The following is an 18,339-nucleotide window of genomic DNA, read 5'->3' as shown; positions in this document are numbered from 1 at the left end:
GCATCCTGGCTATTCTGGCCGCACTGGGGTGCGCCCATGTCCGGTCACCCTCCCCAGTTGTCTCACTGCGCTCACAGAGCCCTGGGCACTTACAGGGGGAGCCCGATTTTCCCCCGCTAAGAACCCAGAGGACTTGTTCAGGGCTGGAATTCGGCGAAGCAATTTGCTTCAACACGCCAGATCTACCGCATCCCCAATACCCCACCCCTCTGCCTCTGCTACCCACACCCCAACACCAACTTGAGGATTCCCCGCCCCGCCACGCTGACAATCTCAGCCCTAAACCCTTAGATGTGAGGAAGTGTTTTTTTGCGTCGGAAAGCGCAGGGTGAGGCCACCAGTGACTCCCAGCGGCCGCACAGGGCGCTGCGCCCCTCGCCCTGGCCTCCCCCCTCCCTGCGTCGGCCCCGCCGCCCCCGCGCCGCCTCCTGCGCCGGGGCTGGAGGCGGATTCCTCTCTCCGGGTTTTCAAAGCGCCTTTCTGAAACCTCCTCCCGGCCCAGAGAGGGAGAGAGCCTGGGTGCAATCGCTCCCCGGAGCGGCCGAAGGGCGCGCGGGGAGAGGCCTTCGCTGGGGTACTTTCAAACTGAGGCGCGCGCACACACTCACACCCACCCACCCAGACACTCACACACGCGCACACACACACACACACACACACACACACGCCCATTTATATAGGCGGCGGCGGCGGCAGCGGCCGGGGCTGCTGCGGCGAGCGCTGGAATGATGGAGCTGAGCCAGCCGACCTGGGTTGGAAGCAAGTGAGCAGAGCCCAGGCGCACCCCACGATTTCTGTGCCCCGCGCTTGTCATCTTCCCCGGGGAACCGTGCACCCGAAGGAGGACCAGGAAGACTGATTTGCTAGGGGTAGGGCGGGGAAGAGGAGGAGGCCAGGTGAACGGAAGAGACCCCTGCGTATCCGGAGTGCCCCAGCGCGCCTTTGCCCGACTTCTTCCCCCGGTCCGCCCAGGTGGGCGCGCCCGGTTCCCAGCTAGAAAAGGGCGCTTTGAGGAAACCAGAAAGTCGCGGCCCGGCTGCGCGGGATGCCTTTCGCCAAGCGGATCGTGGAGCCGCAGTGGCTGTGCCGGCAGCGGCGCCCGCCGCCCGGCCCGGCAGAGGACGCGAACGGAGGCACAGCTGAACCGCCGCCACCCCTGCAGCCGCCCAGCCGACGGGCCGAGGCCGTGGAGACCGGGCCCGAGGATCCTCCCCGTGCGCTCCGTGCGCCCCCTGCTCCTTCTGGGCTGCCGCCGCCGTTGCCCGCTCCGACAGATCAGGCGCAGCCACAACATGGAGAGGCGCCCGCGGGGGGCGAGGAGAGCGCGGCAGGGGTCCCAGAGGCGGTGTCCGCGGCTGGCGAGGCGTCCTCGGCGGCGGCTGCGGCAGTGCTGCTCATGCTGGACCTGTGCGCGGTCAGCAACGCCGCGCTGGCTCGCGTCCTACGGCAGCTCTCGGACGTGGCCCGGCACGCGTGCAGTCTGTTCCAGGAGCTCGAAAGCGACATCCAGCTGACCCACCACCGCGTCTGGGCGCTGCAGGGCAAGCTCGGTGGCGTGCAGCGCGTCCTGTGCACGCTGGACCCCAAGCAGGAGGCAGTGCGTGAGTATCCGTGCCGCCCGCCCAAGCGCTCCTCTCCTGCGCCGCACCCTCAGCCCTCCCCGGTCGCCGCAATCCCAGCCCCGCGGCGCCGCGCCCACTGCAGCTTGCAACTTACCCTTGCTTCCCCACCCCTCCCTTCCCCTGGGACCCACCCCAATCCTCCCGGTGCTGAGAGTTTCAACTGGACTCTCATGCCAGGACGCAAACGTGGAGGGGAGAAAGTTAAAGGGGTGGCCTCGGAACTCGCAGGCAGCTGTGGCCTGAAAAGGAGCGTTCATGACAACACAGGAGGCAGAGGGGTCTGTCATTCACCTGTGGGGCTCACCTTCCCTATTCCTCCTCCTCCCTCCGTGGGGGTGAGAGGGGTTTGGTGCAACTACTGTGGTTTCCAGCGGCCCAGCTCTGAGCCCTATAGTTCGACCTCCCTCACTCGTGATTGAGGGCTCAAGAAGTAGTGAGTGTCTTTTTAGGGCTTCTGCTTCGCTGTGGCAGTTTTGTCACTCTTACCGTGACCTAAGAGGCTGTGCGGAGCCCCGAACTTGTATTTTCCGCTCTTGTGAGACTAGTAAGGTGACGCTTGCCTCCTACAGTGAACTCCTCTAAGAGCTCTGCTCCAACCTTGTGGCCCAGAGGGGCCTCGAGGGGGGGCGTGGAGGGAGGAGCGTCCAGGGCCCTGGGGAGATCATTGGACATCTTTTTTGCTCTAAACAAGCCCAGGGTTCCCACTAAATAGCTTTTGGTGCCTTCTGTCCTCTGTGGATCTCAGAGGCGTTCTCACCTCGTACTGTCTCCCAAATCCACCCGCGTATGGAAGACCCCTGAGCATCTTTGTTGCCCATTAACTTCACTCTTGCGACATCCCAGCGCTCCCAATGAATGTCATTCTGTGTCATTTGCTCTCTGAGAGACGCTTGGGAGGGTCCCCTGGCGTACTGTAGGTGAAATCAGAGCGCGGCAGAATCCTTTAGGAATGAGCCAAAGGTGGGCGGGGGCACTAGGCCGTTGCTCCGGTCATTTGGTGCCTAGTTCAGCTGCGACGGCTCCAGCGAAGGTGATGTCAGCGGCTCTGACTTACATAAGAAGCTTCCCTGTTGCTGCAGCAGCTGCGCGGGTGCGCGGTGGCCCGGAGCGCTAGGGGCGGGGGCGCTCTCGTGGCGTCCTTTCCGGGAATCTGCCCTGCAACCCAGCTCGCTCATTGCCCCCACTCAAAAAAAGGAAAAAAAAAAAAACCCTTTGAACCCCGCCCCGGGAATTCGCTGCTTTTCTGCAATAACAACAGTAATAACCGTAATGAATAAATGATGTGCGCGATCGGTTTTCGCAGCTATAAAAGACCCTGAGTTGGGTTAATGACTGGTTGTTTAAAAGGGCAATTCCGGGGATGAGTTCTGGAAAGAATTAGGACTGCCGTAGGCCAAGTAGTATTTTACTTTTGGGACTTGAAATGAGCGCTTTAATCCTGCTTTTTTTTTTTTTAAAACCTTAAACCACACAGCAGGGACAGGCCCTTCACTTTCAACAGCGCTGATATCTGGGGAGTGCGGTTGGGGTGAGTGGTGATTTCACTTCAAAAGAGCTAGAGGGAAGTTTTGCAGACTGTTGAGTGGTGCATACATTTCCCGTGTGTGTGTGTGTGTGTGTGTGTGTGTGTGTGTGTGTGTGTGTGTGTGTGTGACACACACCGCTCTTTAAATTAGATTTCACACAAGTGAAACAGTGCTGGAGCAGATTGTGTCCTCTTTCCCCTCTTTCTCCCCTCTTTCTTTAGAGACAGCAGTGGGCACTTTATGTACATGGAATTTGACAGTCCTTTCAAGTCCTTTTAACTGTTTGGGGTACAAACTAATGGTTAATGGAGAAAAAAAGAAAATCCTTAATGTGTGCATACAGTTGATGATGCATATATACTCTGTGTATTTATACATCAATAAATAAGTCCAGGGATGGACTTTAAAATGTATTTTAAAAATTTTTCTGTAATGTTGTCTCTACACTTCAGGTACAGTCCTCCTTTTTTTGTCCATATGAATTTAGGATGTCATTGTTCTTGTTTGATTTGATGGAAGGCATTACTTTTGGAAAGAAAGGCACAGTAGTGTCTAAGTTGGGGATTTCACAGCATGTAGAGGCAGAGACAAGGGTTTCTGTGTAAGTGGTTTGTTTCAGAGGCATCCCAGGAAGCACAAGGAGGGAGTACAGAAGTGGAACAGCATAGGGTGGAAAGTTCATGCACAGTGTGAGTTTGGATACCGTTGTGGGCAGCCTGGGTTCAATTCAGCACACGCCTCAGAAATGTTCCACTGAGGATTGTGGAAGCTGGAGTATTTATCCACCGACTTCCACCACTGATGGAAACTAGGACCTGGAGTATGAATTCCCTGGCTCATGGAAGGGGCCTACCCTATGTTAGGGCTCAGCATGATCCCAGGCCAGGTAGAGAGATGCAAAAAGCCTAGGGTTTATATAGAAATGTCTGCAGGGGTCCTGTGAGGATGGGCTATGGATAGAGTACCAGTGGTACCTGCTACATCATACATCTCCCTTTAGTATTCCGCAAGACCTAGGGGAGTTTCAAAAGGAGTGACCCACATTGCTTTTCTTCTCCCTTTGAAGGTGTCTGGGTGCCTACATATCCCCTGTATAGACTTTCCACCAGGATCACCATGCCCCATGCAGTCTTCTGTGTGGCTCCATCCTTCGACAGGTGCTTCCCATTGCCCTGAGACACACTGGAGTAGTTTGTAGGGGTGACAATGATCTGACATATACTTTAGTAAAGTCGCTCTGGAGACAAGTCTGAAGGCTGGTAAACCAGTTACACAGTGTGAGTTATGATGTGGCTAGGACTAGGGAGGTAGCTATGCAGACAGTGAGAAGTGGTGGGATTCTGAATTCGTTTTGGAAATAGAATTGACAATATATACTTATTGGATTGGGTACAGACTGTGAGAAGAAAAGAAATGTCTATGGATGACTACTAGTTTTTTTTTTTTTTATTTAAACAACTTGTAGAAAGAAGTACTATTTCCAGAAACGGGTACATGTAGTGGAAGAGTGGGTATTTTATTGTGGGAAGATAGAATCAATAGTTTTCTACTTGAACCATGTTAGGTTGAGACACAGACCATTAGATGTGTGAGTTCACAACTTGAGAGGCCCAGGCTGCAAAGGTAAAAGGGAGACAAAAGCATAGAGATGGTATGCAAATCCTAGGAGCTAGGAACAACATAGGTAAGTGAAGAAAAGGGGGCCAGAACTTTGATTATGGCAGTCCAACTTCAGAAATTTAGTAGAGGAAAAAGACGGACAAACAACAGCCAGTAAGCTACAAGGAAAATTGGGAGAGTATGGTCTGAGGGAAGCCAGGAGGTGTTTCAACAATGGAGAAATCAATTTGGTCAGATGGTTCCAAGAGTAAGATGAATACTGAGAGAAGACTGTTCAGTTTGGTAACTTGTTAGCAATTAATGGCCCTGATAGGTGACATTTAAGAGGAGGGGTGGATATGAAGGCCAAATAAGAGGGAATGAAGAGAAAACAGGGTAGGTGGAAGAGGAGACAGCAACTATGATGACTCTTATGAGTTTACTCTGAAGGACAGTGGAGAAATGGAACAGTAGATGGAGGGAGAATACAAGATCAAGGGAGATTTTTCATAAAAAAAACTATTGATGTATAGACACATTTAGATTCCATAGAGGGGGAAATAAATGATGCTGGAGAAAGAACTGTATAAGTATGGAAGACCTTGAGAAGCTGAGAGGGGAAGGGATCAAAGCACCCTTCTGTCCATAGTACTGGAGGGAAGATAGAGGGTATGGTCAGACAGGCAGGTAGGCTTGTGAATTGATGGTGGTAAGATGCAGTTTTCTTATACAATTACATCTATTTTTTTCTCTGAAGTACCTGGTGAGGTAATCAGCTGAGAGGGTATTGGTAATTTGAGGAAAGAGGGCAAGGTGTTAATGTTATCTCAGGGAGGGAACATGGATGCAGTAAGGAAGTGTGAGGGAATTACCTGGCTGTGTTGAGAACCTTCTGAAATTTATGGTCACAAATTTGAAGCCAGTCCATCTTTTCAATCACTAAAACCTGACATTTTGGAATTCCTTCACTGGCCTTAACCCCAAACTGTTCATTCTTAGATGTCATTGGCTTTTCAGTTGCAGTTAATTAATTATATTTAGTTACTAAATTTTAAAGTAAGATTTATATTAAAGTTGAATATTCCTACAGAAAAGTATACAAATCATAAATGTACTGCTTGGTTGATTTTCACAAAGTGAACAACTCATATAACTGGCATCCAGATCAAGAAGTAAAAACATTACTGTATCCTGAAACATTCCCACCCCCAGGCCCTTTACTAGTCGCTGTCTCCCTTCCCAAAGGTAAACACTATATTGACATCCACATCCACCAATTAGATTTTCCTATTTTTGAATTTTATGTAAGGGGAGTCACAGAGTATATACCTTTTTGGTGTTCACCAAACATTATGTTTGCAAGATTCTTCCATGCTGGCCCTGGCTGGTGTGGCTCAGTGGATTGAGGGACAGCCTGTGAACCAAAGGGGTGCTGGTTTGATTCCCAGTCAGGGCACATGCCTGGGCTGTGGGCCAGGTCTCCAGTAGGAGGCATGTGAGAGACAACCACACATTGATGTTTCTCTCCCTCTTTCCTTCCCTTCCCCTCTCTCTAAAAATAAATAAATAAAATCTTTAAAACAAAGATTCTTCCATGTTGTTACAGTAGATTGCTCATTCTCATTGCTGAATACAATTTCATAGTGTGCATATACTACAATTGGTTGATGCATTCTCCTGATGATGACCATTTGGGTTGTTTCTAGTTTAGGGCTATTGCCACAAACATTTTTTATTTGCCTTTTGATGAGCTTATGTACACACAATTCTTTGGTATATATCTAAAAGTAGAATTTTTGGATCAAAGGGGATGGATGTTTGGCTTTAGTAGCTATTGCCTAACAGTTTTCTAAACTAGTTGTACAAATTTACACTCCCGGAAGTACATGAAAGTTCCAGTTGCTCCACATTCTCAGAACACTGTTACGGTGTTTTGAATTGTAGCTACTCTGGTGGATAGGTAATAAATATTTCATTGTGGTTTTAATTGGAATTTATTGGGTAGTTTGGGAGATTGAGCACCTTTTCATATATATTTTTTGACCATATGGATATTTTTCTGTGAATTACCTATTCAGAGCTTTTGCTCATTTTCTGATAAGTTTTTTTTGTATTTTTTATTGTTTTGTAGGAGTTCTTTAAATATTGTGGATATGGGCCATTTGTAGCTATAGGAATTGCAAATACCTTCTCTCACTCTGTTTGCCTTTTCACCCACAATGTCTTTTGGCAAGAAGTTCTTATTTTTTTTATATGTACTCCAGCTTGTCAATCCTTTTCTTTATGATTAGTGTTTATTTGTGGTCTGTTCTGTTTGTTCTTAAATTCTTCACTGACCTCAAGATCATGAAGATATTCTCCTATGTTCCATAAGTTCTTTGTTTTGTCTTTGTGATTTAGATTTGCAATTCATATGGAATTGATATTTGCAAATGGTGTGAGGTAAGGGTCAAGCTTAATTATTTTTCCATATGGCTACACAATTTATCCATTGCTACTTACCGAATGACCATCATTTCTTCATTGCACTACAGTGACACTTTTATCATCTATTGAGTGGATTGATTTTATTTTTAGCTAATATTTATTCAGTTCTATATGTCAGGTCCTGTGCTAAGATCGTTATATGAATTACCTTATTTAATCTTCACAATAACTCTATGAGAGGGGTACAGTTATCTTCCCACTTTACTGAGGGTTAGCAACTTGCTCCAGGTAGCAACAGCTAGAAAGTGCTGGAGCCTAGAATTAGGGTCCAGGTCTGAGCCTACAGTGTTGTTTGCAAGCACTAGGCTTTTCTTTTATGCATTGCTGCACAAACCCAGAGGAATCACTTTATCTCTTGCTTTTCTACTCATTGACCCTCCCTGCCTCCTTCATTTTCTACTTCAGTCAAGCCACACTGAACTATTAACTATTCCCCAACTTGCCAGGCTTTCTCATTCTTCACGCCTATGTATATTCTGTGCTTTCCTTATGGAACATTTCACTGGCTAATTTCTACAGGGTCATTCTTTGATACTTAGCTGGCACATCATCATCTTCTCTGTGAAGTGGAACCTGATTCTTTGTCCACCACCTCCCCACCTACAAGTTTTCTTGAACTCTGTGCTAGCCTTTATCTTAGCTTTTCTCTTCTGAACAGACAGTGATGTTGGCGCTATGTCTATATTCCATCAGCCCTCACCTCTCATACTGAAGGCTGCTTACTGCAAACTCCTAGAACTCTGCCTAGGGCTTTCCCCCCTCTGGCTAATGGACCATGCCTAGCTGTGTCCACAGGGAAAGCTGAAGGCCCAGTGAGTTAGTGCTCCTGAAGCAGCACTCAACCAGTGATGGACAGGGTATTGATGGATGAACACCCCAGCTTCTTTGCCCCTTGGATGAGAGACCTCTGAGGTGTGTTCTATACCATCTCTCAGAGTTCTCCAGTAGGTCTGAGTTCTAGTTGCCCACAATAGTGACTTATTTAATAATGCACCATGTATTCTCTGCCTTTTTTTTTATCCATCTCACTTTCTCACGTACCTCTGGGTGGTCCCGGGGGGCACCTCCCACATAAACTACTTGTGGTCGAATTTGCACTCAAAGAGTCTAGGGGAACCTAGATCAAAACAATGTGTTTAATCTTTGAAGTGTGAGGGCAAAGACCTAGGGCCAGGAGTATGGTAGAGGTGATGTTTTTCGCTCTTTTCCTTAAAGTCTTTCACCCAGGATTATTATATTAGTCACGTGCCTGGCAACTCCCAGGTGATATATAGTGAGTGGGTCTGGAAATAACTTACTACCATTTAGAAGATATCTTTAGTGATTCAGAGGTGTGGGGGAGCATGAGAAGAACTCAAGTCTAAGATGATGAAGACACACCACCTTAGTTCCTCAATGGTCCATTGGCCAGCCTTATATAGAGTACTATTTATCATCCTGTGGAATTGGGTCAGTGACAGCCCTGGGAGATCCAAGGTTCCCTGTTTGAGAAGCACAATTTCAGCCTAAGCAGACATAGAAACCTGGAAAGAAACTAGGAAGTCACACATTGGGTGGAATGATCATTTTGCATTGGTATGGTAATGCTAATCATGGGTTCATTCTGCTTTTGGAAGGTTGATCCTTTTCCTTCCCATTCTGTTCATTCTCACACATGCAAAAACCCTTTGTAGACTGGTTAATGTGGGGTTCTTTTGATGTTTCAGTAACTGTGGTTATGTTTCTTTTCCTTCTGTCTCTATTCATCAGGTTTCTTTGGGGCATTATGAGATCCTAACAGCTCTATTGAAAGCTGCTTTTAAACCCATCACAGAACAACTTGAGAAAAAAGCAATATTTCAAAGGTTAATAATTCATGGTTGTAATATTCTCATATCCAGTAACAACAGTGTATTTCTTTCTAGACTTCTCATTGTACTGGATTGGGCTTTTAAATCAAAACTACTGAACTACTTTACCTAGGAAATCCTTGAGATTCTGTTTGGCTGATATTGCTAAGATGGTAACAATAAAGATTTCTTTATTTCTGTTTGTGGAGACCTGCTGCACACGATGCCATCAGGAAAGTGTAAATTCTACATAAGCTCTCAGAAATGTCTTCAGTCTCAAAGCTTCTAGTCTATCTTTAATGCTCATTACCTTTAAATTGCCATGATGTATGAAATTTCTCCTATTGTCCCATGTTTGCCCAAGAGCATTAAGGATCCATTGACTTCGTATAATGCTTTATAATTTTATGGACAAAGGTGATTTCAAATGTAGTTGGACTTTTATTTTGACAGTTCAGTTTAAATTATTTTTTGAAGATTTTATTTATTTATTTTTAGACAGAGGGGAAGGGAGGGAGAAAGAGAGGGAGAGAAACATCAATGTGTGGTCATCTCTCATATGCCCTCTACTGGGGAGCTGATCCACAACCCAGGCACGTGCCCTGATTGGGAATTGAACCAGTAACCCTTTGGTTTGCAGGCTGGTGCTCAATCCACTTAAGCCACACCAGCCAGGGTTAAATTATTTTTATTCCATTAAAATAGTGGAATACAAGATTCCATGGGACACTATTAACAAGCATAGGAAGAGAATGCCTGGAACAAATCATCGATAAAAAATTTTTCTGAAAGTTCTTTTTGCATCAAGAATTCCTCATGAATAACATCTTGATAATTAACAAAAATAAAAACAATGTGGTTGGAATGGTTTCTGAATGTAAGGCTGTCATTATAAGGTCTAAATTTATTGAGACAATGTTTTGGAGAGCCTTCCTAACAGACTGCAAAGCCACAAAGGACAGGGGCCCTGTCTAGCTCATCTTTTTGAATGACTAAGGCAGGCATGACACATTTTTGTTTCTGACATTAATGTCCATCCCTCAATCCACTAATGAACATGAGAAGGTTTGAGTGTACTGAAACAGGAATCTGAGGACCTGGACATTCATATGGACCTGGGCATCCATATGCTGAAAAATTAATTTATTATTAAGTAATTAAGTCCTTCCAAGTGAAATTAACCAAGAATAAAATGTATTTAATAAGAGTTGGAGAATCTTGGGATCTTAGAGTTGGCAAAGTTCTTAGTACCAATTGAATCCAATCTCCCATCCAAGGGAAGACCCTTTTTTAAAATGTCACAAATGACAACCCATCTGGTTTACATGTTCTCTGAGGCTCCTAGAAGGGGAAGTGGCCATCCCCATCCCGACTTTATTACTGGATAGTTCCTGTTCTCAAACAATCCTTATCTACACTGAGACTAAATCTATCCTTTTGTAATTTTATCCCTTTAGTCCTACTTCTGGTGTCCGGAGCCACATAGAATCTGCCTACAATCTCTTATCCAGGACATCTTTTAAGTGGCTAGAGGTTACTGTATGGTCCCTGCTAAGCTTTCTTCATCCCAGGTAAAACAACTTCAGTTCTTTCAACCAGACCCCTTAATGTCGAGTTTCTTGTCCCCTCTCATACTGGTTACCCTCTCACAGAGATGTAGAACATGAATGGACTCATTCCTTTCTTCATATCAATGCCCCACTATGACTAAGGTGGCCCTTGTTGTTTTAACCATTGTGAAATACTCATGGTACATTATTGTTCTTATGGCCCAACAAAGTTCTTTCCTTTATAGTGGCAGTTATTTTACATGAGGTTTCTTCTATTCCATTGGTGCAGTTGTTATTCTGAATTTAAATTTCACAAGACTCCCTATTGTCTCTGTTAAATTGAATCTTGTTTGCTTTGCTTTTTCACTTCCAGTCAGTGGTGATGGTTTAAAATCTTGATTCAATGTGTCAGCTACTGCCCACAGCATTTTACTCTCTGCAGACATCATAAACATGATTCTAGACCATCACTCACATCTCTGATAAAACTGTTGTTCAAATGGACTGAAATCCAGATGCCATTGGCAGGGAGTACTAGCAACATCCCTCCAAGTTGACGTCTATTAATCAACATTCATTGGGTACCATTGTTGCAGTAGCCACAAATGATCCCCCCACTGTCCCATGAAAACCACATTTCTCCACCTTGCCCACAAGATCTATCATCCTGAGTGACTGTCAAAAGTTTACTGAAATCAAGATACCATATGTCTGTAGTATTCCTTTAATCTTCCAGTCTAATAATGCTACTCAAAAGGGAAGTGAGGTTAGTCTGGCTCAAACTGGACTCATAGCCATCAGATGGGGCCATTTAAATTTTTTTGTATGTAATGGATAAAAAGTTTATTTTGCAGACTCTGTTTTGCTGTTTCGGCCATATATGACTGCACTGTTGGACTGCAAGGGAGTCCTCTGGTCAGAGTCCATTTCTCTAAGTCCAAAGTGTGTGGTTTGTAAAAGGCAGAGAATCAGAATGCTCATCTCTTTCTTTTATGATACCTGGTAGGAACCTTATGTCCTTGTTTCTTAAGGAAAGGCTTGGAATTCTTGACCTTTGGAGTTTGCTTAGGCTCAGTTTGAGTAAGGTTGGCTAGTGTCACGTTTATTTTATTGTTGAGAAATGAGTATGTGGTTGAGAGTATGGATTCTGAAGTTAGACAGCAGGGGCTCAAATTCTGGCTTCACCTATTCAAAGCTGTATGACTTTGGACAATTTACTGAACATTTATTTTCCTTTGGGATGGTGATGGAACAAGTATATACTGCATCAGGTTGTTGACAGGACTGAAGGAGTCAAGGTACATAGGCACTGAGAACTGTGCCTGACCCATGGTGAGCCCTGGTAATTATTGGATGTTATTTTATTGGTACTGTGATTGGATCATGCAGAGTGGGAGGCATATGTTATTTTTTTCCAAGTAGGTGAAAACCTGTGCCTGAATCTGTAAAATGTTGGATGAGGGTGAAAGAGACAACTGACCAAACAATGCTATATCTGTCTGCATGGTCAGAGGAATATTAAGATTTCTATGTTCTTTGTGACCTCTTTTTGTTATGCGAAGATGCATAGAAATAAAAACATTGATCAATAATCTTATCATCCAGATTCAATCATTTATTGTATGCCATGCACTATTTTAGGCACTTGGATTTCATCAGTAAACAAAAAGTAAAAAAAGGGGGACTTCCGCCAAGATGGAGGCATAGGTGGATGTGCCGTGCCTTCTCACACAACCAAGTTTAGAGACAACTAAATATTAGCAACAGAAAACACAGCCAGAACATGGAAAATTGAACTTTTCGGAAGTCCATTAACAACAAATTCTTCAGCCTGACCGGTAAGGGGCGAAACCAGTAGCTGGTGAAGCGGGGTTGCACAGGAAAACTCGGTCAGACGGACTCAGGCGTGGAATCCAGACGCACGGAATCCAGACGCGCGGAATCCAGGCGCAGGGTTGGACCTAGTGAGCGACCGAGCGAGTGACCAGGCGAGCGACAGCGGGGGAGACAGTGAAGGAGCGGTGCTGCGTGTTGACTGTGGTCGCGCATTTGTGCGCGGGTGGACAGGCGAGGGAGTGGGCGGTTGGACCGGGCCCGGCGGGTCCCGCGGCAATCGGCAGTGGAGGGCGCCGCCATTTCCCTGCTCTGACCCCACCTCCACGTGCAGCGTCATAACCCAGCGACTCTGAGTGGCCCGGCCCAGGTGAACCACCTAAGGCACTGCTCCTCCGCACCCACCAGTGAGAAACAGCAGAGGGGGTTGCCATTTCCTCCGCTCTGACCACACCTCCACGTAAGCGTCACAACCCAGCGACCTGGGAGTCCAAGGCACCACTTCTCACACTTAAAGGGCACGAACAGACCAAGAATGGCGCAGGAGGATCTCAGAGCCTCAGAACCTATAGCTGTAAGCGAGGAAGAAATAGTAAAACTCTCAGACGCACATTTTAAAACACTGATGATCAGGATCCTCACAGAACTGGTTGATTATACCCACAAATTAGACAAATATATGAAGGCAAAACTAATTGAAATGAATGGAATTGCACAGGGCACCAATAGCAATGAAAAGGAAACTGGGACTCAAATCAATGGAGTGGACCAGAAGAAAGCAAATAATGGCCAAACAGAAAAGAGTCAAGAAGCAAGAATTCAAAGAAATGAGGAGAGTCTTAGGAACCTCCAGGACATCTTTAAACGTTCCAACATCCGAATTATAGGGGTACCAGAAGGGGAAAGGCACAGCCACCAGTGGAAAACTTATTTGAACAAATAATAAAGGAGAATTTCCCCAATCTGGCAAAGGGAAATAGACTTCCAGGAAATCCAGGAAGCTCAGAGAGTCCCAAAGAAGTTGGACCCAAGAAGGAACACACCAAGGCACATCATCATTACATTAGCCAAAATTAAAATGAAGGAGAGAATCCTAGAAGCAGCAAGAGCTAAGGGGACAGTCACCTACAAAGGAGTCCCCATCAGACTGTCAGCTGATTTCTCAAAAGAGACCTTACAGGCAAGAAGGGGCTGGAAAGAGGTATTCCAAGTCATGAAATCCAAAGACCTACAACCAAGATTGCTCTATCCAGCAAAACTTTCATTTAGAATGGAAGGACAGATAAGGTGCTTCTCAGATAAGATCAAATTCAGGGAGTTCATCATCACCAAGCCCTTATTATATGAAATGTTAAAGGGACTTATCTAAGAAAAAGAAGTTAAAGAAACATGAACAGTGAAAGGACAACAAACTCACAGTTATTAACAACCACACCTAAAATGAAAGCAAACTAAAAGGACAGCTAGATCAGGAGTGGGAACATAGAAATGAAGTCTCAAGGAGGGTTAGCAACAGGGGAGTGGGAGGAGGAGAAGAGGGGAGAAGGTACAGAAAATAAGTAGCATAGACAGTAGATAGAAAATAGATGGGGGGGCAAGAATAGCATGGGAAATATAGAATCTAAAGGACTTGAGACACATGGTCATAAACTAAAGGGGGGGTAATGGTGGGTAGGGTGGAGGGGAATGAAAGGGGGAACAGAACATCTGTAACAGCATAATCAATAAAAAAATTTTAAAAAAAGTAAAAAAAGAGCTTACAGTGGAGAGAGATAAGCCATAAACAACAAACATAATTCAGAGGTTTAACAGAATTAGATGTAATTCAGCCCTGGCTGGTGTAGCTCAGTGGATTGAGCAGGGGCCTGTGAACCAAAGAATTGCAGTTCGATTCCCAGTCAGGGCACATTACTGGCTTGCAGGCCAGTTTCCAGCAGGGGATACACAAGAGGCAACCATACATTGATATTTCTCTCCTTCTCTCCTTCCCTTCCCTTCTAAAGATAAATAAATAAAATCTTTTAAAAAACATGATTTTAAAAAATGAGACATAATTCAAAGAGATTACAGAACATGTTGGGAGGTGGTAATTTATGGGCAAAAAGAAACTAGAGCAGGCTGGGGGCAATTCAGATGATTGGAATGGCAATTTGGATGGTTACCATTTTTAAATGGGGTGGTCAGGTATACCTCATTGAGGAAGCAGCATTTTAGTGGAGATTGGAAAGAAGTGAGGAAGTTAAAGATGTTGATAGCTGGAGTAAGAGTGTTCCAGCAGAAGGAACCAGAACTAGTGCAAAGGCCCTGAAGTGAAAGAATGCTTGGCGTGGTAGAGGGATGGTAAGGAGACCAATAGGGTGGATGTAGAGAGTGAGCAAGGAGGAAACTAGGAGAGGAGGTCAGGGAGGTTGGGGGCAGGGTACCTTATGTAGGATCTAGAAGACCTTTGTGAGGAGTTTGCCTTTTGCTCTGAGTTAAGTGGAGACCCACTAGAGGGTTTTAAGCCTAGGAATCACAATATTGACTTAGAGTTTAAAAGGATCACTTTGGCTACTGTGTCAAGAAGAAACTGTGGAAAGGGGTAGAAGCAGGGTGACCAAGTGGGATAATTGCTCTAGCTGTTATTCTGGTGAGAGATGGTGGTGGTTTTGTGTAAGGAATGAGAAGAGGTTGGATCCAACTAAGAGATGTTGATATTTTCTGTTTCATGTTTAGGACTAGGCAATTCAACCTATACAGAGGGCGCAAAAAAGAAGGAAAGGAAAGTCTTCCTCCCCTTTTACTCTACCAGACTTGCTCCAAAGGAAACCATGTTATAATGTGTTGTGCTCTTCTAGGAGGAGCAAGAGAATTCTCACCTAAGACTAATGTATTTTGTAAAGCCATTTCTGAATGTTGAGGAAATAGGCAGTTCTAGTGTCTTATAGATTAATCTTATTTTGTTGCTTAGGGAAAACTTTAAAGGTGTTCTAAAGAAAGCTTTTGTGTACTTGAACAACAATAAAAAATCAATGTATAATTTCCGTACAGTAAAATGTATGGACCACATGTGTGTAGTTCAATAAATTTTAACAACTGTGTGCACCTCTGTAACCCACATCCCTATTAAGAGAGGAACAGTTCTCTCACTTTAGAATCTAAACTTTAGATTCTATCATAGATAATACCCTTTTGAGGTAGAAAAGCAGTATTTGAACTCTAGTGCTTTCCCACTAGTCCCTGCTAGAGCTATTTCATTAATATGAACATGGAAGAAAACCTTTCCACAGGAACGTCTGGACTCTTCAGTAGGATCAGGCTACAAACTAGTGGTTCCGTATATAAGATTTGCAAAGGAACAAATTTCCAATTAGAAGATAAATAAGTCTTGGGGACATAATATACAGGATGGTGACTATGGTTAATCACAGTGTATTGTATATTTGTAAGTTGCTAAGAAAGTAGATCTTAAAAGTTCTCATCATAAGAAAAAAAACTGTAACTAGGTGTGGTGATGGGTATTAACCAGACTTACTGTGGTGATTATGTCATCATATATACATATATCAAGTCATTACATTATACATAATAACATTACATTACATTATACACTGAAAGTAATATAATGTTATTATGCTAATTATATCACAATTTTTTTAATTGAGAGAAAAATATTCTGAAGACAATTGGAACAGTGGAGTTTCTTCTCTTTGGTCTTGTCTGTTTTGGAACAAGACTCTTGCCTCAGAGACACAAGAAGTAATTTATAAGTAGGAGTTTTTCTAAGATAAAGCTAAAATAACATTTAAAAATACATGGGAACAAAGAACTTGTGACTTTTACTCAAATTGCTAAATAGTTGGGAACAGTGATTTGTAACTGGGTTTTCAGCTTATACTGATGCTTGAAGCCTGGATAGAAGATAAAGAAAGTTTTTTGAAATTTGCTTTCTGATTATTATACCCAAGTGTATTTATATTTGTAAAAGAAGGAGTCCATTGTAGAGTTCAGCTATTCTTGATTTTTAATACTAGACATCTAAGAGGGAAGAACTAGTATCTATGAGGAAGGATGAGAGCCAGTGAGACTTAATGTTCATTAGAATGTATAGGCTGGGGTGGTGGGGAGGGGGAGAGGGAAAAGGCAGAAAACTGTACTTGAACAACAATAAAAATCAAAAGTATTTTTTTAAATGTTCATTAGAATATAATACCAATATTTATGTTTCTCTACAGTGTGAATTTGGATTCTGTTCCTCAAGCTTGTATTTATATTTCAGTAATGCGAGTAGAGCTGTATTTTCCTTTTAAATTTTACATCAGAGTTTGCTGCCTCAGCCAGTTCCTTCCTCACCCCTGAACACTTAATTGCAAGATGGCACATGTTTATTAAGAGGTCGATTCTAGAGTTTAACTTTGAAGGGGGGGGATATGAAATGAATAAATGCCTCAGAAATCCTTTTCCATGCAAGAAGTCATGGGGCTTTCTGCTTCACAAACAGGACAACATCAGCTTAAGAGTTTGGGACAATGTGGGGGAAGTGGGCAAACCAAGGAAGAGATACTGGGAAGGATGCCCTGGAAGGTTTTCTAAGAGTTTCACTTGGGTTAAATGCCTTCAGTGTGAGAGAAGAGATGTTGGAACCTTGTTCAGGTATCAGATGTCACCAGTGATTATCTGGCAAAGTTTTAGCCTTTGCTAATTAAAATTAATGCACTTGCATGAAGACAAATATATTGCGTGAGGTTGTGCTTGTGTGGCTTTATTTTATTAACCCTTTGTCCCATATCCTAAGACCAGCAAATGTCAGGTCAGTGATAAGGTAGGAAGTGATGGTGAGAAATGGGATTCACTTACAAATATATTTGAGTAAAGGCAATGAGTGGGGCTATTGGCTTATCTCTGTACATTTGAAGCCCTTTGCAGTTTTTAAAAAATTGATTTGTCAATTTAAAGTTTTAATGGCTGTTGAGTGAGGAAGAAAATTTAAAAAAACCAAATAGACACCCTCATTTACTTCTTAACTTGTACTTTTTCTTTTCAAGTTGCTCTGTATCCTTTTCTGTGGCCTGATTGCAGTGGTTGGATCAAGCCCTGCACTTAGAAAGCTACCTAGAACTGAAATAATTAATTCCTTTTCATTCTCTCTCCCTTGCTCTCTCTCTCTAATATATATTTAAATATTAAACTTTAAGACCTAATTATAACACAAATATAGCAATGTACACAAATCATGAGTGTATAGCACCTGGAATAAGAAACAGCATTTGCAGCCCTCCGGAAATTCTGCCACTGTTCCCTTTTCAGTCATACCTCCCAAGGAGTGTTCCTTGTCTGACTTCTAACAGCCTAGATTACTTTGGCCTATTTTGGAATCATATAGTATATCCTTTTTTATATCTGGATTTTGTGGTCAAAATTATATTTATTTGTCCCATTCATATTGTTGCATATAATTGTAGTTCATTTTTCATTGCTGTATAACATTTCTTCATATGAATATACCATGATTTATTTGTCCATTCTACTATTGATGGACATTTGGATATTTTCCAAATAATGCTACTATGAACATTCTAGTTCCTGTCTTGGTGAATGTATCTGTACATTTCTGTTGGGTTAAAACTTGCTGAGTTGTAATTTTATAAAGCTTTCTCTTTCAATAAGATACCTTAAGGCTATGACAGTGACTGTTCTTATTCTTTGCTGTGCCTTGACTTCTGGACTAAGCAGAAGTTTTGTTCTGTTTTTCTATAATATAAAGATTATCACTGATCACTGATGACAAAGTTTTGAGGTCTGAAATGGATGAAATGTGATCTACTTAAATGGACTCTCCCCCCTTTTTAAATTAAACCATAGTTATGAGGCTTTTTGTTTCTCAGACTAGGGCTCCTCACAAATCCATGTTTCA

General features: G+C 43.7%; 1 protein-coding gene across 2 annotated transcripts in view; it reads left to right on the top strand.

The window, feature by feature from the left end:
* The first annotated feature begins 413 nt into the window (after positions 1-413).
* NHS (NHS actin remodeling regulator) overlaps positions 414-18,339 on the top strand; it is a 383,059-nt gene continuing 365,133 nt past the window's right edge. Inside the window, exon 1 of one of the 2 annotated variants that reach the window (XM_053655778.1) lies at positions 414-1,601. In XM_053655778.1, coding sequence (XP_053511753.1) covers positions 1,046-1,601 — 556 coding nt within the window. In that variant the 5' untranslated portion in view covers positions 414-1,045. The remainder of the gene's footprint in view (positions 1,602-18,339) is intronic. The other variant, XM_053655777.1, reaches the window with a different exon arrangement.

This window comes from Artibeus jamaicensis, unplaced genomic scaffold (assembly GCF_021234435.1).
Source record: "Artibeus jamaicensis isolate MK-2021 breed Jamaican fruit bat unplaced genomic scaffold, CSHL_Jam_final scaffold_1283, whole genome shotgun sequence".
NCBI classification, from domain to species: domain Eukaryota; kingdom Metazoa; phylum Chordata; class Mammalia; order Chiroptera; family Phyllostomidae; genus Artibeus; species Artibeus jamaicensis.
This window is presented reverse-complemented; position numbering and strand designations above follow the sequence as displayed.